Here is a 22,807-nt window from a genome sequence, read left to right as displayed (position 1 = left end):
CCAGTGCTCTAATTCCTTTAAGAACAGTTCACCAAAGGGTTGGCTCCTTTCTCTCTTAAGGTTTATGTATCCTCTTTTGCAGCCTGTCATACCTTCCTTGCGGTGCGATCACTGGGTAAGAACCCATTGGTAACATGTTTCCTCAATGATACAAAGAGACTGAGGCCTCCAGTACGATCTAGAGAGCCTGTGTGGGATTTGGCCATTGTCTTTGAGGCCCTGTCAGAGCCTCCTTTTGAGCCATTGTCCGAGGTGCCTCTGAGGTTCCTTTCAGTCAAGACTGTGTTCCTCCTGGCCATCTCCTCTCTAAAGAGAGTAGGGGATCTTCAGGCCCTCTCTTTGGCCCTTTCTTTTCTGGAATTTATGCCAGACATGGCCAGGGCCTCTCTCTACCCGAAATCTGGGTATGTTCCCAAGGTTCTCTTGGTCAATCCATGACCGGTAAGGTTCCAGGCTTTCTTTCCTCCCCCTTTTCAGACCCCAGACCAGGAGAAGCTTAACTGACTGTTTGCACTGGACATAAACATCCACAGAATGGAGCTGTGGAGGAAGTTGGAACAGCTGTTCATTTGCTATGGCACTCAGAGGAAGGACATTGTTTATCTGCAATAACTGGACATTCGGTGCAAACCAGATGAGGATGGGTTCCCTCTTGAGTCTGGTTCCTCTGAAGTTTTCTTTCTTATGCCATCTCGGAGAGTTTTTCCTTGCCATAGTCGCCACCGGCTTGCTCATCAGGGACAAACTTACACTTAAAAATAACATCTTGTTCATTTTTATCACCACAATATCTGTGTAAAGCTGCTTTGAGACAATGTTCATTTTTATAAGCACTATACAAATAAAAATTCATTGAATTGAACTTCTTGTTGCCTTCTATACATTTTGTTCTGCTAGTCTACGTCTATGGTGGCAGGAAATGATACACTAGTGGCAGGTTGAAAAAGCCACGCAATAACAAAAAATAGGTTGATAGGCTGAAAACGGCATGCAGTGACAAGGAAAGAATATTATTCATGTTACCAATAGATTAAAACTCAAGTAACAAGCCTGTTTTTAACAATGTAAGAAGTAGAAAGTACAGATATTTGTGTTGGAGATATTTTGTTAAATTGTCTGAAAAATAAATAGTGACAAAGTACTGAAACCAGAAAAATCTACTTTATTACAGTCACAAAGTATTTGTACTTCATTACTTTTCATTTCTGGGAATAACTAAGGATATTGTACATGGACATTCAGAGGCTGATCTGACAAATGTCAGTGATTAATGATTCCAGTGTAAATATAAACCTAATTTAAATTATAAAGCGATATATTATATATATATAGATATATATTGGTCTGTAACATGATCTATTAAGTTAAAACAGTTATGAATTAGTACGATCTTAGATACTTCTGAAATACTGGTCACATGCACACTGTAGCAATAAAGTTTCCCCATTAAATCTAGAGTATATACAGAGGTTTCATTTTGTGGACACAGATCACACACACCCACAAACACTTACTTACTCTCTTCTGTTCTCTGATTAATGCCAGACATCCAAGCATTGGGTCTGAAGAAAGGAATGTTCTTTAATCCTGATCCATATTTAAAGATTGCGATCCACCCTGGAAAGCATAGCATCTTTCCTGCTCTCCCTCACCATGGTCAGGAGAAGAGATCTGGCATCATCTGCAATACCATCAACCCTGTCTGGAAGAGAGAGGTCAGTCCTTATTTCCCTTCTCCATTACAACAATCCATGTGCACATTATACACACACAACATACTAAAATGCAGTATATGCACATGTATAGCAGTTTAGGTTTCTGGTGAAACAGACAGCTCAGACAGATGAAACAATTTGTCGAGATATTTGGATTTTCAAATAGTGTTTGATGTGCCTGTAATATGTTAGCATACTTGTTTTGTAGCACACTGAGTCTTGATATCACAGTTTTTCCTTTTCTGCTTTGTTGTCTTTAATTGTACGTTGCTTTCAGCTTTTAAAACTGCTGCTTTCATCAGATCAAATATTTTACATCTGATTTGTGTCACAGTGTATTCGACCTAATAAAGCAGGTTAAAGGATGTTAAAGTGTGATTATTAGCTTACACCCCACCCACCCCCAAAGCTGCTATTGACTGATCTAACCTTCCCATGAACATAAATTCATCATTTAACATCTCAAATCTACTATTTTCTTTTTTTAAATCTACAAAAAATTATCTTATTTTTACATCAGCCCCAAAAGGTTACATGTAAAACATGTACTATATAAGCATTAAATGAAATAACAGTTTAAGTACAAGTGTAGCTAGGTTAGCTATAATGAAGTATGCCATGTGTTTTTTTTCTGATTTATTACCAAATCAATTTTGCCAAAACATACTGTACGTATACAAGACATTACAGTGGTAGCTTTTAAACTGTCCCAGTTCTGGGGGGTTATCTGCTCTTCTCACTTGCAAATGTAAGGTAGATGCCTTCATAACATGCAATGTTTGATCATGTTAACCAAATATAGATAGGTAGAGGTAAACATTTAAGAATATACTGTACACCAGAAAAAAAGGAAATTCAGGTAATCATATGCTACTACACGGTAAGTGGGGTATTAAGGAGGAGACAAATCTGTACAGAAATAGGAAAGAGACATTAGTTTTACACTAGCTACTGAGTAATTCATATAACTATACTTGGGAAGCTCCCTTAAAATAAAATTACTGAACAATGTGCCAGGAGCTTAGAGAGTTAATCTCCCAAAATAGATTTCCAGCAGCCAGAGAGTCTTAACCATCCATGAAATATACAACTTATAGCATTAGGCAGCCATCAGCACATCACAAGTGTGAAATATGGCTTTATCTCAGAGTCAGCGCATGGCTGATCGTGCAGAAATCCCCCACAGCGTGGTATGTGATCTCGAGACTGATGCTTCTCTCACAGATAATGTAGCCATTATGAGCCTTGGGAACCCTGGTGACTTGAGCCTAACATGATATGCATAACCACTGGGGATATTTCCACAATACTTTTTTAGTTAATGCCGATACAGTGCATTGTTTCACATTGTTCATTGCTAACTGTTAGGATGTTATATATGTGAGGGCTAGAAAATATCTATTTATAGCTTTCTGATAAAACTAAGTTGAGCAGTGAATTAGATAAGATCTCAGTGATTTCATAAGAATAATGTAGGATAAATGAGAAGAGCGGTAGCTTCATTCATGATTTCTAATCTCTTAGGTGTTTCAGTATAGTGATGAGCAAACTGGCTAACTCTGTATTATACATATACATATACATATCTAAAAAAACAAAACAAAAAAGTCTACATGAAACTGGGAGTCAAGAGCCATATTGGTAAAGATTGAAGAAAAGAAATGAGCCCCTGATGGTGGTACTGGAGCATCTGCAGCAGTTTAGACCCTCCCTAATCAGTATACAGTGTTTTCTAAGCAGATGGCTTTATGGGATGCCAGAGGAGGAAGAGGAGGCAGAAGAAGCAGCTTTGATGCTTGGATCCCTGATAAAAGATTACAATAAACCTGTAGCTGCAAAAGTAAGGGAAGAGAACTGGTCCATTGTTCTAAGTAAACCTTTCCGCTGCTACTTTGTTCAGATTGTTGCTTAAGAGCCAAATAGCAGCAACTTAATGATTAATGAAGGGATTAAACCCCAACCTTCTGATCAGTAACCCGCATTTAGCCGCTGGCCATTACTACCCATTACTAGCCGCTGGCCATTACTACCCTAGGGTGATCGCTGCTGCTGCCCAAAATCTTTATAGAAAGATGACTCCTTTTTAGATGAAAGCGTGTACACATGTTGGGCAGTTAAATTCTTTTATTTTGTTTGTGACCTTTTCCTGTCTTATCTTTTCGATTGTTTATTTCTCAGTATCTCTGGGTGTGAGGAAAGTGTGGGGGGGGGACGCTATATGCTCAAACGTGTAGATTGCCGTAAAGCATGACTGTGACACTGTTAAACGGATCTCCTCTATGGCGAGACCGTAAATCGTATTTCCACTCCCTCACCAGCAATTGATTGGATGGAGCTTGCACTCCTAAATATTGCTGCATCTGCTTACTTTCTTGTCTGCCAGATCAAAAGCAGGAAGCACATAGGTGATCTTACTGACCCTATATAAAGTTTGTCGTACTTTCTTTGTGAGAAAGTTAAATTTATTTTTATTTAATTAATGCAATGCTTATAACTAAAACTCATCCTAAGCCTAATCTCTATTACCCAAAAGTAACACTGTAGCTTTAAGTACATTTTTTAACACAAACACATGAAAAGGTTTTTGCTGTAAGAGTGCAATTTCTGCTACTGGCAGGTAATGCCCTCCAGGTTGAATAAAGATTTTATATTTTATTCTGCAATCCTGCATGTTCAGGGACAATATCACCAAATTTCATTACCCTAAAAATCAAAGGTTATTAAATATTGTATAAGAAATAAATTGTATAAAATAAAATAAAGTAGGGGTAATTAGTGGAGGGTTGGGCAGTTCTTACACCAAAACCTTTTTGCTTCACTATTTCATCAATCAGCTTTTCAAACATTTTGAATAATTCATTGAATACAGAACACAGTTAGGTAAAGTTTTCTGCAGCAAGCTTTTTACCAACATCCATTTTTCAAAAAGACTATTTACATCCTTAAATCTTTAACAGTTACACCATGGATTCAGCACTTGAGTCCTACTTTTACTGGGGTAAAAAGGAATGGTGGGAACATGGTGAAAAAGGAAATGATGGGTGAGGTGGGGGTGGTGGTGGTGGTGGTGGTGAAAAAAGGAATGGGTGGGGGGGTTGTGGTGAAAAAGGAACGGGGGGGGGGGGAACAAGGTGCAAAAGAAACGGCATAATGCGGTGAAAGAGAATCAAATGGTCAAGGTGAAAGAATTGGTAGTGTGGCTTAAAAAAAAGGCAGGGATGGTGGAAAAAAAAAAAACAAGGGGTGCGTGGTCATAAAAAATAAAAAAATTTAAAAGGAGAGGGGTGGCATGATGAAGAAACACTAGAGAAATATTTTACCTTATCCAAAACCAAGAACATTTTTTTTTTCAAAAGTCTTTTTGCTGCCACATCACCAATAATTATCATTAACAAACAGGTAATAACTTCTTCAGGCTTAAAATAAGAAAAACAATAGTCAAAAGCTGCCACTAACTTCCCAAAAAAAGTACCTTCTCAAACAAAAATTGAAAGAAATTACAAAAATATCTTACTTCAATAACTTCATTCCTAACCCAAAACTAAGAATAAGTTAAGAAAGATGGAAAATGTTACATCTATTGCATACAAACAATTTACACAACTACGCAGCATCACAAAGGAAAAAAATGTGTACCATTTCTTTTTGCACTTTTGTACTTATATTTCATGCTCAAGAAGTGCTCCACCCTTCGGCATTCAGCAATTTCAACTCGCATGGTGGTTGCTCCCCCCCCCGGTATAAAACCTGTTAGGCAAAAGTACTACCTGCTGCACTTTATATTTTACATTTTGCATTAAAGCTTTCAGTTTGCTGAGAGACAGATAATAAATACAGTGCAGATAGATCTCTTCTCATGGAGTTATTATATTGGTAGTATTTATTTACATGTTTTTTTTCCATTTACCATGTTGCGTGCTGTGCATCAGGTGCAGAAGCTGCTTTAAAAAACAGACACATAAGTGCTGCCAGCATTGCTTTAGAGGTTGCAGAAGCGTAAGGTTTGCTTGTCAGTGCCCAAACCATATGCCTCACACTGCATCAAGTTGCTTTTCTGGGCATCCTCCCAGAAAAAAGCCTCTTCTGAAGTTGACTCACAAGAAACCCCACAAAATGCTCTAAAAGCATAAATTACTGGAACCATGCCCTGTGGTCTGATTAGACTAAGATAAACTTGATTGGCTCAGATGGTGTCCAGCATGTGAGGCAACGCCCTGTTGAGGCGTTAAGTACCAAGAAAATTGTGTCTTGCCTACAGTCAAGCATGGTGGTGGTAGCATCATGGTCTGGGGCTGCATGAGTGCTGCTGGTACTGGGGAGTTGCGGTACATTGAAGGAAACATTACGGTGGCCGAGAAGTGCAAAACACATTAACATTATGGTTTTAACATTAAGGTGAATGACAGGTGTCTTGTCCAATGATCTGTAAGTTTCCATTCACAAACTATACCTACTGGTATACCTTTTCTGGTTTGTCGGATTTGTCGTTGTGTTTTCGGATTTGTTAATTTGTTTTCGTATTTGTTAATTTGTTTTTGGATTTGTTAGTGTTTTCTAATTTGTTAATTTGTTTTTGGATTTGTTAATGTTTTTTTTTTTTATTTGTTAATTTGTTTTTGGATTTGATAATTTGTTTTTGGATTTGTTGTTTTGTTTTTGAATTTGTTAATTTGTTTTTGGATTTGATAATTTGTTTTTGGATTTGTTGTTTTGTTTTTGAATTTGTTAATTTGTTTTTGGATTTGATCATTTGTTTTTGGATTTGTTGTTTTGTTTTTGAATTTGTTAATTTGTTTTTGGTTTTGTTAATGTGTTTTGAACTTCTCGGCCACCGTAAAACATGGATTCCAACATGAACTGTGACATTCTGAAGCAGGACATGATGCTCTCCCTTTAAAAACTGCAGTTTATTGCCAACATTAATAAATGGGAAGTGAAAACACCACTCAAATCCCTCTAGAATTTTTCTTTTACTTTTACAGGTAACTTTATACGATGTAGGAGTGTGCTGTACTGCTAGGTCTGAGAAAGGAGACTCAAAAAGCTATAGCCACATTCTGGAGTGTTCCACATATACTATTCAATCTTCTGGTAAAGGGTAATTGGATCTAAGTATATAATAATCAGAATAAAGAGTTTGATTCTCAGCTCCAAATCCACTTACCTTTCCCCTCTTAATGGTCCAACCCAGTACTTTCTTTACATCCTCTCTAGATGAAGTGAGAGCTAACAGTGATTAGTGTTCCTGGAAACATCAGAAAACCTTTATTTGTTTTTAGCCGTTTAATTGTTGGTGGCAATGATTATGCTCTCTTGACCATTTATGGCATTTCTAGTATTTGTGTAGAGTTTTCAATGTTTTATTTATTTCAAGGTTAAGGTTGTGTCATACACAACTGTGTGTTGTTCTTAAAATGTTGCCATAATGATAGAAGTGCAGAATAGTTTGGAATGTCTTTACATGTTGTAGCATTAAGCAAACCTTTTACAGCATGAGAATGTCCCTGTGCACAAAATGAGGTCTATAAAGATATACTGTGCAACGATTGTAGTGGAAGAAATTCTTGTCCATCCAGACTTTCTTGTCCATCTAATCTAGTAAAAAGCTTTTTCAGGAGAGTGGAGATTGTTATGCAATTAACTCAATATTTATGATCATGGTTTTTGAGTTTTATAATTTATGTGCTCACATACTTTTGGCCACATAGTGCATGTAGAACTCACCAACAATGTGTCACAGGATTTCTTATCAGAAAAAAAAATCTGAATTTGGAATTTAAAATAAATAAAAAAATAATAAAAAATGTTAAGAATCGAATTTTCTAATTTTCTATTTTTAAGTAGAGAACATACAGATTGTAGACAATGATGAAAAGTGAACAAGTTGCTAAAAACTTTTTTAAAACTCTCCTAAACCAGGTCACAGTAATTGTTTGTAGCCTGCCAGTACAGTTTTCACAAAAACATGCCGGTTCATTATATCCATTACATTTCCCTTTATGCACCCTAATGTGCTCCCTGCACATTATCCAACACTAGCGGGCACAGTTATATTACGTTTCTATTTTTAACTTTTTAATTGGTCTGATTTTAATAAGTGTCTTTATACCACGGTTAAATTCTCAATTCTGAATTATATGAATTAATATAAAAATAAAATATATTTCAAATCTAGAATAATATTATATATATATATATAATAATATATACCTTTATCATACAGGGAAAGTGGTAGCTCAGTGTTTAAGGCTCTTTTACTAAACAGAAGGTCAGGGTTTCAAGATCTAGTATCGCCAAGCTGTCACTATTGGTCCTTTGAACAAGGCCCTTAACCCTCTGTTCTCCTCGCCCTGTACCATGGCTGCCCCTGCGCTCTGACCCCAGCTTACAAACAAGTTGGGATATGCAAAGAAATTTTTACTCTGCTATAATGTATATGTGACAAATAAAGGCTGTTCTTCTTTTTTTTTACTTATTCTACAAATTTTGCCTAATCACCAACATCATTAAGAGTAAACTGCTACCACTGTCAGTGTTCAAACCATACACATCAGGAATGAACGTAAATAAAATGGATCACTCAAATCTGATATAGTTTTTTTTTCATCTGACTAATTGGGGAACAGCTGTAGAATGTGAATGAGGGCCTCACTGAATTTGGGTGCTTGGCCCCTCAAAAGTGTTGCTTGCAGCTTTAATTAATATGATATTTGTTGCCATTTTATTAAAAAAATGTTTTACTGCATTATTAATCAATCGTTTGATCCTTTACTAATGAGCTTAGTTGGTTGACATTAGATCAGTTAGTTCATGCTCTGAAATATGAGCAACATGGCAACTAAAATCAGCACACAGGGGAACCCATCCACCACACCATGGCCTTAGGCATTGGCCTAGACAACCTAATGAATGGACCTGCACGGCTTTCCAACACATTACAGCAGTTACATTCTGGTTAATTGTTAGAGGAATATCAGCTGCTATTAACTTGTCTTTCTTTCACTGCTGTTTTTTAGAGAGCATCATTACTGCAGTTTTCCACATGGCTCCAGGGTAAAAGAATGCAGCGTTTCAGGAGAGATCATTACATTCCCCTTCTGCTAGAATTGGCTTAGGATCTATAATAAATGGTAACACTATCTGGATGACCTACAGTTTTTTAAGCATTGATTAGGAATTTATTGTGGCAGCCTGAGGGCAGCCTGACATAATGTCTCACTGTTGTGCCCTGGTGAGGAATTTGAGAAACGTTAACAATCCCTGTGTAGCCCACACTTAATTTATTTTTATCCTCTTAACATCAGGACTCATTCTTTTTTATATATTTATTAAAATAGCATTATTAAAATTTCAGTGTTCGTTTTTTTAATTCAGAAAACCAGAGTTACAGTATAAGAGTACTTCGGAGAAATTAATATTCTTAATTAGGAAAGACAGTGTATTTTTCTGCTTTTGCTAGGCTAAAGCACAGCGGGGGAAAAAAACAGCTAAAAATGAAATTGAAAAAGCTGCAGGGGGCTGAAAGGTGACTGCAGTGTGATTATATCCTTTAGATGCACATTATATTTTCACCCCAGCTGAATGCAGAAATTGGGAGAACAAAGAAAAGCACTAGATATAATGTGCTTTACACTAAAGACACTGCTTTTAGTAATGAGTTTCTCATGCTGACTGCAGTAGAAATATAATAGAAAGGTCCAAGGAGTAAATTGCCTGTTAGTCAGCCGAATTGTTGTAGTGCGCAGCTCTGAGATGACTCCTTTTTTTATGGGAGGATGTGGCTTTTTCTCAGAATTGCATCAAATGATATCGCTTAAACTGCAATTGAATTAAATACAATGTTCAGGCTACTCTTAAGAGCAATGTGGCACAATGTGTCCTACACCTCACAAAACTGAATTCTTCTGATGCCCTTAGAATTTGGATTGAGTTCAAGTTTATCCCTCAGACTTGGCTAAGGCAAAGCTTTTCAAAGAGGCTTATTCAGCATACAGGCACTGCTGCTTGGCTCAGCATCTTAAGTTCTAACGGCTCCTGGGACACACTAGTTCTGGGTTCTGCTGTCCTTCAGCTGTGCAGGATGATAAGAGTTCTTAAGAGTAAATGTCACGGTTCATATCAAGCCCACTACCTCTAAATTTGGGTAATGAAGTTGAGCCATATGAGCCCAAACATTCACTGAAGAGTCTCTATGGGTTTCTCTTCGATTCAACCATAGCACTTCTTTAAACACTTACCAGTCAATTACATGCATTTTCATGCATGTGAAAGGCAGGCCGGACATTTATGGCCCAGCATTTCTTTCCTTCCTTCTTATATGTGGTGCCCCTTCAAGTTCCAAAACAGTGGCAAGGAAAACATGAAGAGAAACATGGAAGAGAGAAACATGTCTTATTAGGTATGCCTATTGCTACATTATAGTTTAGGGCCCCATGTAATATGATCCGAGTGCATATACAGTAGATACTCCAGCAAGCCTGGCAAAGTAAACAAATATGTTTCCAACATAAACTTAAACATTGAGACTGTGGGTCTTAGTCCCAAATACTAATTCTAAGGCTTTTCCATAACTCTAGGGCTTTGTTAAAAAAAAATCTCTGGCCGATGCTTTAGTCTTCACTATTCAAGGTACCACCAAATAGCTTGCACCTTCTGTTTCCTGGATGTGGATAAACTGTGGTTCAGTGATTACCATTCTTCCATATTGTTTAGGAAGCCTTTGCTGCTGTTACATTTGCTGTAAATCAGTTTTGACATGTAATTAAAATCTTTTACTATTATAGATGTCTTTATTGGGTTACTTTTGAACAATATATGCATGTATATTTATTTTATTAAACTGCAGAACTGTTCAGGAACAAGATACCATGAAAAACTCAACTGGTGATCAAAATGTCTTCACTGTAGCATCCACATACTGTACTAAAATGCTGTGTTTAGTTGTAGCCACTTATTACACTAAATATTTACTTGTGTAATGGACCATTATACCCACATGTGGTTCTTCTCAACCTTACCAGGCCAGATTGGAAAAACTTTATTCCTTTGAAAAGAGCTCTGACTTCAACCCTACTAAAACTGTCAGAATGAATTGGAATGGTGGCTGCACTTTATGCAACATCCAGCAATCCTTGCACACTCTCACACACTCTCACACTCTTGTGCTGAATGGACAAACCCCCACAGTTAAAATCTATTTTTCCCATGACAGTGTTTAATACAGTACATACTTCAAAAAGTTCAATGTTAATGTCCAGTGGTTTTTAAATTAGATATTTAATTCTCAGGTGTCCACATAATTTTGGCCATATAGTGTATCAGCAAAGGTTCTAAATCACGTGAAGGTGGAATCTGTTTTAACTTTATATGGGTGCAGGTTTTCTTTGCAACCAAAACCAAGAGCCACACGCTAGTCAAATGAAGGCAAATGCCTTGTGCTTGATTGGGATTAAAACCAACATCCACAGCAGCTCTTTGTGGTTTAAAATGTTGGCATCCTGCCTTGGATGATGTACTATGTAGTAAAAGCTACTCAGTAGTTCTCATTACAATTATTGGTCATGCAGCCACCGTGAAGAAGCAGGACAACTTAGAAATGCTGGATGGTCAGTTTATAAAACTAGAGGATGTATGAAATTGAAAAGAATGGAAATTACATGGTCTTTATATAGCATATTCTTTAAAAGTACAATACCATTTTGCTTTGCTATATTTCCACAGAGATTTAACTTTGTCTCTTTACCAACGGATGTTTTGGAGATTGAGGTCAAAGACAAATTTGCCAAGAGTAGACCCATCATTAAACGTTTTTTGGGCAAGCTGTCTGTGCCTGTTCAACGGCTGCTGGAAAAGCATGCAATTGGGTAGGTGTCATACACTAAATAACATGATCACCATACAGTTCTTACCTTGATGTAATTTTTTCAATAGTGTATTTTCATGTTTTAATTTTTAATATCAATGTCAATTAATATATGTATATTCATATTTTGTAAGCCATATACAGTGGAACCCTGTTATGTCGATGTCCTAGGGGGGTGCCAAAAAGCATCGAGGTAACCGATGATCGAGATAAACGAAAATCAAAATGGCGGCAATATATTAACGTGCTTGAAATGTCTTTATGTACATGATGTGCGTTAATAAATGAGAATGTGCATGCACGTGTTTTTGAAGGTTTTTTTTATTTTACATAACAGCGTTGCCGCGATTTGTTTGATGAAGGCATGCTATAAAAATACATACAGTACATGTTTATCTGTTATGAATGCACCTGCCACGCCCCCTTCGGCCCCCTTCAGCGTGTCAGGTGCTTTCTCGGCCGCTTTCTCTGAAGCTCCCGGCTTTAACCGCGCACATATAGTGCTCGTTTATCATCATCACCAGCTCCTATTTAAACTTCCACACTCTCACTGTCCGTTATTGTTGGTATATGTTGGTTCACGGCGGTCGTTGTTATCGCTCATGCGTTTCCCGGTACATGTCTTCCCACCGGCACTCTCTCAACGGCTGCTTTTTTCTTCCCAAAGCCGTGCCGCGCCCCTACTAACACTACTAACACTAGCACTAACTAACAGCAGAGATTCACCAGTATACAATACAACACCTGTAGCAGCTGTAAGGCTTGATTTTTCAGCCACTTCCGTGAGTTCTTCTGCGGCTGCACCGAGATAACGGACGTTAAATGGCAAATTTTTCCCCCCTTGTGCTCGAGATATCAGGGTTCGGCGACATAAAAAAAGTCGACATAACCGATAAAAAATGCTTAGAAAAAGCGAGAATTTGGCGGTTCCACTTCAAAAACGTCGACTTAATAGGGTTGTCGAGGTAACCGAGGGTGAGATAACCGGGTTCCACTGTATTTACTAAATCAATTATTCTTGTGTTAATGCCATATTTTTTCTTATATGCTTATAGAATTTACTTTTCCCAGTGCCCAATATGTCAAGAATAGTAATAACTGTGTGTGTGTTTTTCAACAGAGACCGTGTGATTAGCTATGCTCTAGGCCGCAGGCTGCCAACGGATCATGTCAGTGGACAGCTGCAGTTTCGCTTTGAGATAACATCTTCTATTCATCCAGGTCTATATATATATATACAATGCTGTTAACTATGAATAAATACTGATATTTATTGGTTTCTCACTTTTAGTGTCCTGATCTTGATTGCAGATGATGAGGAGGTGTCTGTTAATGCAGATGCTGCTGTGATCCCTGACCAACAGGAAGTGGAGGAGTTAAATATCGACCCAACACCAACTGCTGACTTGGATGCTAAAGATGATGATCTAAACGAGCTCAATGAGAATATCTGTCTGGATGTTGAGGCAGAGAATCCGTTAGCTCTATCTTTTTCTACTAAACCTAGTTCTCCTGTTCATAATGTGTCTAGCATAGAGGAAACAGAGGAGGTTGAAAATGTAGAGGAGGCACCAGATGATGAAGAAAACAAACCACTGGAGGATTTGCCATGCACACTTCAGCTCACTAAACATCAGGACAACAACCCTGAGGAACCACTTGCAGAGCTGAGAGAGATGCATCATGATGGGGATACTGAAGTTACAGAGAATTTTGTAGAAGCTCATGGAGATGAATCTGCAGACAAAATTGGGACAAGGGATAATGGAGTAAATGAAGAAGCCATTAGGGTAAGTACAGAGGTTGAAGATACCACAGAAGTGGAAGGAGCAACAGGCTCCGACCAGACAGACCTAAGAGAGGAGGGAGAGGGTGAGAGTGCAGACCCAGGTTCTCCAAGGACAACTTGTATGATAAAGCGAAAGGCAATGAAGCGCCGTCCCTGCTCGCTTCCTGTCTCTGAACTTGAGACAGTCATTGCTTCATCTTGCACAGAACCTGAAACACCGCGATCACACTATATCCGTATACACCACCTCCTGCACAGCCTTCCATCTGCTCAGCATGGCTCCTGCAGCCAAGATGATGAGGAGACGGTTGGTCTAGATTCTTCTGAGGGTGTCAGCCTAAAACCTGAAGAGAGTGAAAAGGAGGTGGCTGATGAAAACGAAGATGGATCAAGCGAGGCTCGGTCTCCATCAATAGTCCCAGAGTGTATAGGGCCTTGCTGTTGCAGGATTCTGACTCCGAGCCTCTCTATCGAACGCCTGTCTGAGCTCAACCAGCTTTTAGAGGGTGGAACTCACTCACGTCTAGAGAGTGAGGACGGGGAAACTGAAAGCGTTGGAGGAGGCTATCGTGTTCACAGGGAGAGTGAGTGTGAACTGTGTGACAACTCGTGCTACAGCACCTCATGTTACAGCACATCCTGCTACAGTACGTCTTGTTACAGCAACTCAGGTCAGGAGGGACGAAACCGCCTGTGCAGCCACACACGCCTGTCATCTGTGGACAGCACACGTCTTTCAGAGAGCACTGTATTCTCCTCGCAGGAGGAAGAGGATGAGAATAGTGCATTTGAGTCAGTAACAGACTCAGGACAGAGTCCAGAGGCAAGAGAGTTAGGATCCACCCAGTGGATGGAGGAGCAAAATGAGGGAGGTCAATCTCAGTCTCCAGTAGCTGGACCCAGTGTTGGGTCAGCAGGTGAGGAAGAGCTGTACCTTTTACATAAAAAAAATGTGCACAGTTCATACAGTTATTAAAGAAATTTGACGAACTGCCATGATATTAATCATTGACCCTTAAGCTGAAATTTACCCTTTTATCTCCTTTGTGGCATAAAAATTTTTGTTACTTCACCAATTGACATGTCTGCAGTCTGTAGGTTTTCACACCAGTGCAATAATAAGACAATAAGGCTTATTTCCTATTAGCTTTCCAATATAACACCAATCTTAAACCAACAGGAGATAAAAGCAAAGGCTTGAAAGCAAAATTTTTAAAGTTTTCTCTTCTCCCTACTAGTTTGTTCTAAATATATTGGAATCTACATGTTTTTTATAATGATCTTTTCTCCCAGGCAGGGGAATTGTTAGCAGCCAGGCTCAATCATCCTTCTATGCTCCTAGACCATTTGGGGGTTAAGTGCTTTGCTCACAAGCACAGTGGTTGGTAGATAGCATATTGGCTGTCTTCTTTATGACTCATTCACAAATGCTGTTTGAGTCTCATAAGTTTGCCAACATGTCTGGTTGGATTTATGTACTGTGATAACTTACACTCTGGTTGCATATTGGAGACAGTGATGCAGTGGGGTACTGTGATGCCAAGTTGGCTGATTTTTACAGGAAATGTTCATCTATACTGTCTTTAGACCATTCAAATATTTATTAAAATACAATCTAGAAACTAACTAACCATTTCCTGGATTATCTGCAAAGGCGTTTTGAGGGTATTCAGTTATGAGTGGTCAGTTGCTATGCACAATGTAGACGCTCCCCTCTACCTCATTCACTAATGGAAAGTACATGGGTTTGGGCCTCACATCAGGCACACGCACTAAGCAACAGCAGAGTGGGTCAGTGTTGATGGTGAAGGATTTTGTTTAAGTAACAACAGCAACACCAAATTAATTGTGTAGGAAGGAAGGCATGGCAGTCAATTTCCATTTAATGGCACTAAAATTCTCATCTTTTTGCATTACCAAGCAGTTGCTTATAGCACTTCCTCTAAGTATTGGCATGGCCATAGGACAAATGTTGTTTTGTGATCAATGTGACAGACAGACAGACAGACAGACAGACAGACAGACAGACAGACAGACAGACAGACAGACAGACAGACAGACAGACAGACAGACAGACAGACAGACAGAAAGACTGGGTAACAAGGGGGAAATTGGCCATGCTCTCTAGGTGGGAGAAATGTCACCATATAATTGAATTCACCCCATAATTCAATCCTGTTTTTTCTCTTTCTCTTTGAGTTCTTTCTATTTTGAGCAGTTTACGTCAGCATCACAGTGGCAAGAAAGCCAAATTTTATTCCTAAGTAGCTGAGATTAATTTAATACTAAATAATAATTCCTGTTTGCAAAACAGTAACCAGAATTGTTTGGCTTTGAAACGGATAAATCCTTCCCATAAAGCTGCTGTTGAATACATGCATTCTTGCTGGGAAGGTTTCTTCTGTTTTGGCTATCATAAATCTCTTCCTGAAATAATTACAATTTCTGAGAAAAACACAGAAAGAATGTATTCATAATTGTACCCCTCAGAACTGTCTAAACAAGACAGGGTTCCCGTGGAAGTTTTTCATCATGTTTCTCATCATGCCAGGACTTTCATCATGTTTTTCCATTTATTTATTTTTTCCATGATTGTCCATGAATAGTGAATCTCCACTTTTCATTTTCATCACCTTTGTAGGGGCTAGTCACCATCCAATCAGTCAGCTTCCTGCTATGCGGGCCGTCTCTAACCATTACCCCAGTGTTGATGAATCATTACCACCAAGTAAGCTAATCTTTGCCACTCCTTACCCTTTCTCCTTCATTTACATCTGAAGCGATGTGTGTGTGTGTGTGTGTGTGTGTGTGTGTGTGTGTGTGTGTGTGTGTGTGTGTGTGTGTGTCTGTCTGTCTGTCTAGATAGATCTTATGAATTTGTGCTCTCAGGGTGATGATAAGGTAAACATTCAACCGGCACACCGTTCAAGTGGTTTGATTCTTTGGGAAACTGTTGCTAGGCAACTGGAACTGTAAAGGTTGAACTTCAAAGTTAGTTACGAACTGGGATGATGATTTAGCATGCTAGCACATACATATGTCATGAATAAGGACAATAAAAGTATCAACAATTTTTTCAGATAAACACCTTAGATTTTTCATGGAATCTACCATTTTAAGAAATGTTATAGTTAAATCAAAAGTTGTGAATTTTGAACGCAGCCCAGAATTTGACATTTTCAGCATTTTTCTTTTAAACCCTTTCCATTAAAGCCTATTTAAGCACATGCTTTTCATTAAACCCCATAGTCACATGCGTTTTTTTAATACTTATCCATCTTGTTATAAATTTTATAAAAACTTTATATAAATAATACAATATGTAAACTTTAATCTCTTTTAATATTGGGTTCATTCAGGGAAGTGCAAAAACATGGCATACACAGAAAGAGTAAGGTGTATAATTAGATAAGAATCCTTATTGCATTAGAGTCCTCTATAGACTTGAATCATTATGGACATGGCCTTTTCTGGGATGTGCTATATACATCACTATAATGCCACAGGATTTTTCAAGGACCTTCAAGGCTCCAGAAGTACAAGCCATAAAAGAGACTTTCTTCAAACATATAGTTTAGCATGGATATTAGAAATTCTGCCAAGCAGTCCTGCTGCCAGAAGGGTTTTTTTGAGCAGAGAGAAAATGAACGCAGTTTGCATTAGCTTGCAGGGCAATGCATCACACTTTTGAACGTTGTATCATTCAGCAATATGGCTCCATGCAAAGTGCAATTGGCACTCTGCCAGGATCAGCATAGGAAATATTAAACGGCAGGTTTCGCTTCCTCTGGAGAATTCATGAGTCATATTCCTTTTATACCTTGGACTATTGATATTCAATAGCATCCTCTTTCTGTAAAATGCCCCTCTCCATGTGAAGTGCCCGTGGTGTATTTGAAGTAAGTCAATCCCTGCCGCTCTAAACTGAGTGAACTGTTCCTCTCTGAAATGCTCTTGTTTCTGCAGATCTCACGTCTGTGTTTTAGCAGATTGGACGACAGTAATAAAACAAAGCTGCTGGGTACACTGCTGAGCTTTGGATTTTCCTTTTAAAAACGGAACACATCCAATATGATCAAAATAGTCTGCCTCGAAAACAACTCTCCTCAGGGGGTACTTCAAGAGGACATTATGGCAGCCACATTAAGTACATCTAGTGCTTCCCTGGCATCTATCCCGATTAAACTGTAAATATCTTGATAATGGACGTAACAAAATCAACACTAACACTATCACCACTGAATTCTCAAATCTGTTTGGTCAAAAATTGTGGATAATTTTCTATAACAACATCATTTACAGTTGAGATCAAATACAAGGGAGCAGTTGATCAACCAGTTAACCAGTTACTTTTTAAGAATAGTTCTCATAGAACTTAGAGGTATATTTATGGCAGGCACTATATGTTATTTAACACATTATTAAACAAAGAAAAATATATAATTGACAATGGGGAAATGTTTAAGCAGGTCTCCAAGTCCAATGCTTTGTAACTGGCAGTATGGCTAGAAGGTTTTTTCTCTGTAACACAACAAGCTGTGGTTTTACTTATTAATTATGAGATTTTTAAGAGAGTCAGGTTAGGAAATTACTGTTTATATGAGGTGGTATCAAAAAGTTTGAAGACCAACTGGTGCTATTCTGATCATGTGCATTACTACATCTGCAAGTTCATCATGGAGAGCAAGTTAGAACAAAGAGAAAACATGAAATTCTGTGTGAAACTGGGCAAATCTGCCACAGAGACGTTTGACATGACATACGTTTGACATACAGCGATGCTGCAACGAGTTGTTCGAGTTTTTTTGAGTGGCACGCACGCTTCAAGAGCGGAAAAACACTGGAAGATGCCTAGAGATCTGGAAGACCTTCAACAAGCTTAACATCCGAAAATGTCAAAACTATTTGGCAAATTGGGCATGATGATTGTCAGAGAACTACCATTAGCCAGATTTGGCTTCTGTGGTCTTCACCCTTTTCTTGAAGATAAAGATTCAGCTCAAAGGTCGCCATTTTGACACCATTGTGGAGATCCAGTGCGAGGAATGAAGACTTTCAAATGAAGACTTCCAGGATACATTCCAGAAATATGGCAGGAAGACTGGGAGCACTGTATTGCTGTGTAAGGGGACTATTTTGAAGGTTCTTTTGTAGATAAATATAGTACTTTCTTGTAAACAGACATAATCTCAAAGCTTTTTGATACCACCTTATAACTGATATAATGAGAACTAATTTGCTTTGTGAATGTTCAATGATATTATTGAACTATAAATGCTTCAATGTATAGATTATTATTTAACAAATAGAAATTTGCCATTGTTGACACAGTGAATATAACACCTCAGAATATGCTGTTGTGATTATGGTGTGATGGATATCACCCAAATGCTTCGGGTTTTATTTCTTGCATATGATCAGAGTATATAATTTTACTTATGTATAGTAAAACACTATTATAGAAGAGGACTTCTTTAGTTAACTCACTTAAAAATCATTGTAGGATCGAGATCAAATTCAAGTGGTTTAAAGTTGCCATCCTGCACTAGACGATTACGTGGAGTCGTAATTCCTCTCCTCTTTGCTTTGTCATCTCCTCACTGCACCAGCTAAGTAATCCCTTAGCTTTCAGCCCATATGCTGAACTGCTTTCTCGACACAACACGTGACTGCAGTGTTCAGCACTATAATGTTTTTCTTTTTCCTAGGCTCTCTGCGCCTTTTTTAAAATATTTGTTGGCAATGCATCGCTGGGCTAAATTCAAACATATGGCTCAGACCTCCCCATGTGCCCTGAAACATTCGGCTCCTCCTGCGCTTAAGATTAAAGTCAGAGAGGAAGGAGATAGATAGGGGGTAGGAGACAAAGCGAGAGATGATTAATATGGAAGAAAAGAGTGCAGTAGAGCAGCAACGAACAGCAGGTGTCTGAAAGAGCTGAAAAAGTTCAAGCTTGTAAGACACTTCCCAGAACAATATGATATTTGTGGTCTGTTCATAGTTACAGTTTGCAGTTCCACCACATGCTTACCCACAACCCACAGCTGCCTAAAGACTTAACAATTAAAGATATATTGCCTGGTTTCTGGTCCAGACTATGATCAGCAGCTAATCCAACAGCCATGTTATGTTGGTTATTAAACTGCACTGGCTGTGTGATATTCCCCAATTTGTTATGTATGGTTGATTTATGAGCACATGACTGCAGATGTTTCCTAAATGTATCTCCCCTGTATTACATGTACACACTGATGAGCCCAGATCACATATTGCCGTTAATGCATGCATGTTTTGTGTGTATAGCGGGTTTGGGAGAGCTGATTTGTGTACAGCGAGAGTCGCAGTCTCCCGAGTCGTGCTGTTCAAACACACTCATAACTAGCTGACAGTGTGACAGAGTGTTTGCCTGGCTCAGGAGATAAATCATAGCTCGAACACTCTCTCCTCTGGGCTGGGGCGTGCCACTGAATATGCTCATCGTTTTATTTACAGCCGTCCTCTAGTCAGAATGTGTGCATGTGTGTGTTTTTTTATTTGTGTGTGTGTGTGTGTGTGTGTGTGTGTGTGTGTGTGTGTGTGTGTGTGTGTGTGTGTGTGTGTGTGTGTGTGTGTGTGTGTGTGGGTGCTATCCAAAGATTGTACTGCTGCCTTTGTGTGTGATCTCCTTGACTGAATGTGTTTGAGGGCGTGTGTGTGAGTTGTAACTATGATGGAAGCCTTGAAACCACACATTATTACAATATGTTAAATTCGATATCCTTATTTGAATTAAAATTTCATTATTGACTTAATTACACTTCATTTTAAAATATCATGTAATTATCTTGATCTTATTGTTAGCTCATTATTTTAATATAGTTAGCTGTTATTTTAACTGAACATCTTTTTTTTTTTTCCTAATGTAGAAGCTCATCACTTCAGGATATTATGTCCTTATTTGGAGTTATTATCTTGTTATTTAAAAATGGCCACTATGACCTTTATGGAATTTCATTAATTCAAGTTTAATGAAACAAAACCTTGGACACACCTGAATAAGTCAATTATTAATTGGATGCCTAAATATTAACTACATTTTACTTAAACAACACCTGAGCACATTTACTATTTAGAAAGCAGCACAAAGAGCAGGAATCATTATTACTGTCTGCTAAAATGTAATATTTTATTTTATTCATAGACTGTGAAGTTGAAATAAAGAGATATTCTAGTCTCCTAGTATATGAGTAAGAAGATATTGCATTTGATGTATGTGTCATGTAATAAACAGGAAGCAGATGCAAATGCAAAAAAATATTTAATAAAGAAGGCATGTACATATATATACTCTGATCAGGCATAACTTTATGGCCCCCTGCTAAAACAATTCTGACCCATCAAGCAATAACAGCATTAACGTCTTCAGCTAATTGAGCTTCAGAAGCTCGTTTGTTGGATTGGACCACACTGAGATTATTGTTAGTGTAATGCTTAGATATAAGATTCATCTCATCTCAGCTTTTGTACTGTATGCTATTTCACAACTATGTTCTGCCTTTCTCCCTCTGTGTGCTTAGACTGGGAAGCCAGGATAGACAGTCATGGTCGTGTCTTTTATGTTGACCATGTGAATCGCACCACCACATGGCAAAGACCCAGCCAAGGGACAAAATGTCCTAGCATGCACCGCTCCAACTCCATCCAGCACATGGAGCAACTTAACAGGAGGTATTTTAAAAGCGAGAGAGAAAGTTTACATTACATTTATGACATTTGGCAGAAACCCCTATCCAGAGTGACTCACAATAGAAATCTTATTTATACAAGGGAGCATTTGAGTGTTATTTGAAAGTGGAAACTTGGTGGTTCTGGGATTTGAACTTATGACCTTCCAATGCAAATAACCACCAAGCTGGAAGGTATAAAAGGTTCCTGATTAACAGAAATTTCTGAATGGAAATCTTTCATCATCTGTATGAAGTCTATCTCACACACACCTCAAGGTCATTTGAAGACCACAATCGGTCAATTAAACAAGTGAAATGGCGTGTGGTTCCTTTTTTTTCCCCTGTGGAATTCAGCCGCACCGCCATTATGTAGATGACAATAAAGAGTCCTGCTTTAGAAGATTAAACCAATTGATTAAACCATTTTTTTTTTAGTCTAATGAGCTCAGCTCATTAACAACATGTTACACTATTTCTATTCTCTCTAGTACAGTATTTTACCAATATACAAAGGCTCAAATTTAGCTGCATGTGTTTGTATAACTATAATGATGAATAATTTCTTTTAGATTCAATATAGACAGCAGAAAGACATATGGTGACTTCTGTATTATTCCATCATACCTGTTATCGTAGCTGCAAAAATTAAAAACAGTCAATAGGTTTGTTTATGCAATTACAATGTTTGTTACAAAACCTCACTAATTTTGTGTGTGTGTGTGTGTGTGTGTGTGTGTGTGTGTGTGTGTGTGTGTGTGTGTGTCTACCAAAACAAATGTGCCCTGCAATTGTCTTCTGCAGGATTAGCAAATGAGCATGATTAGCAAACCAAACACCAACAGGTTTTAAGGAAGCTTAGCATGCTATGCTGCCATCTAGAGTACAGAGTTGTAGGGGCAGAGTTTATGTATTTATTGCAGTGTGTTCATCTAGATTCTGTTTTTCTTTTGTTCCTTAATAATGAAGAGTGTGTGAGGAGTCTAAGTTAGTCATGTTGAAGGTCATGAGAAGGTCATAATACCATTAGCTGTTATTTAGTTGCTGCTCAATAATCAGAACCCAATAACTTATGGAACCCCATCGACTTGCTCAGGTCCATATTATGTCTACTTCAGCTTAACTGAATGTATTCTTTTAGATGTTATACAATATAAATAAATAATTATTGGAGCTGCAGGAAATTATCTTATCTATATATCCCATATATATTTATCCATTATCTATATTCAGTATTCCTATATCAGCTTATTTGTTTTTGCCTTTGCTGCTCAGGTATCAGAACATCCAGAGGACCATGGCTACTGAGGATGAGATTAGTGGCCAAAGGTTGGAGAGCAGCAGCAGCCCAGAGAATGAGACTGATCTCCCGTCTCAGCCTGCTGGTACTGCAGCTTCTCATAAAATATATTTACACCAGCCAGAGGCTATTTTGTTTGCTAACCATCTGATACTCTGGATAGATATTAGTGGATGTTGGTGTTGGGGGATTGGGGAGTTGAGACACAATAGATGTTAAAATTTGTAAACAAAGTGAAACCGGTGTGCTTTTCTGCTTGCAATGGTTGTAATATGTGATTCTACAGTATGATACTACATCTTTCCTAGCAAACCAATCTGGCCTCTTTTATTCACAAACTGGTGAACTACCTTTTTTTTTATAAACTCTAGACTTCTAGACTCTCAAAAGATCAGACACTTTTAAAATATTCAGACTAAACCATCTGGAACATACAAA

General features: G+C 38.2%; 1 protein-coding gene across 4 annotated transcripts in view; it reads left to right on the top strand.

The window, feature by feature from the left end:
- The window catches only part of hecw1a (HECT, C2 and WW domain containing E3 ubiquitin protein ligase 1a), a 98,766-nt gene that overhangs the window by 50,007 nt on the left and 25,952 nt on the right, over positions 1 to 22,807 (top strand). For all 4 annotated transcript variants that reach the window (XM_083543844.1, XM_083543845.1, XM_083543846.1 and 1 more), the window contains 7 exons: positions 1,546 to 1,715; positions 11,436 to 11,578; positions 12,698 to 12,798; positions 12,889 to 14,283; positions 16,008 to 16,094; positions 20,923 to 21,073; positions 22,345 to 22,454. In XM_083543844.1, coding sequence (XP_083399970.1) covers positions 1,546 to 1,715; positions 11,436 to 11,578; positions 12,698 to 12,798; positions 12,889 to 14,283; positions 16,008 to 16,094; positions 20,923 to 21,073; positions 22,345 to 22,454 — 2,157 coding nt within the window. The remainder of the gene's footprint in view (positions 1 to 1,545; positions 1,716 to 11,435; positions 11,579 to 12,697; positions 12,799 to 12,888; positions 14,284 to 16,007; positions 16,095 to 20,922; positions 21,074 to 22,344; positions 22,455 to 22,807) is intronic.

Source organism: Silurus aristotelis (genome assembly GCF_946808225.1).
Source record: "Silurus aristotelis genome assembly, chromosome: 1".
In the NCBI taxonomy this organism is placed as follows: domain Eukaryota; kingdom Metazoa; phylum Chordata; class Actinopteri; order Siluriformes; family Siluridae; genus Silurus; species Silurus aristotelis.
Note: the sequence above shows the minus strand (reverse complement) of the source record. Positions and strands in the feature narration are given on the sequence as shown.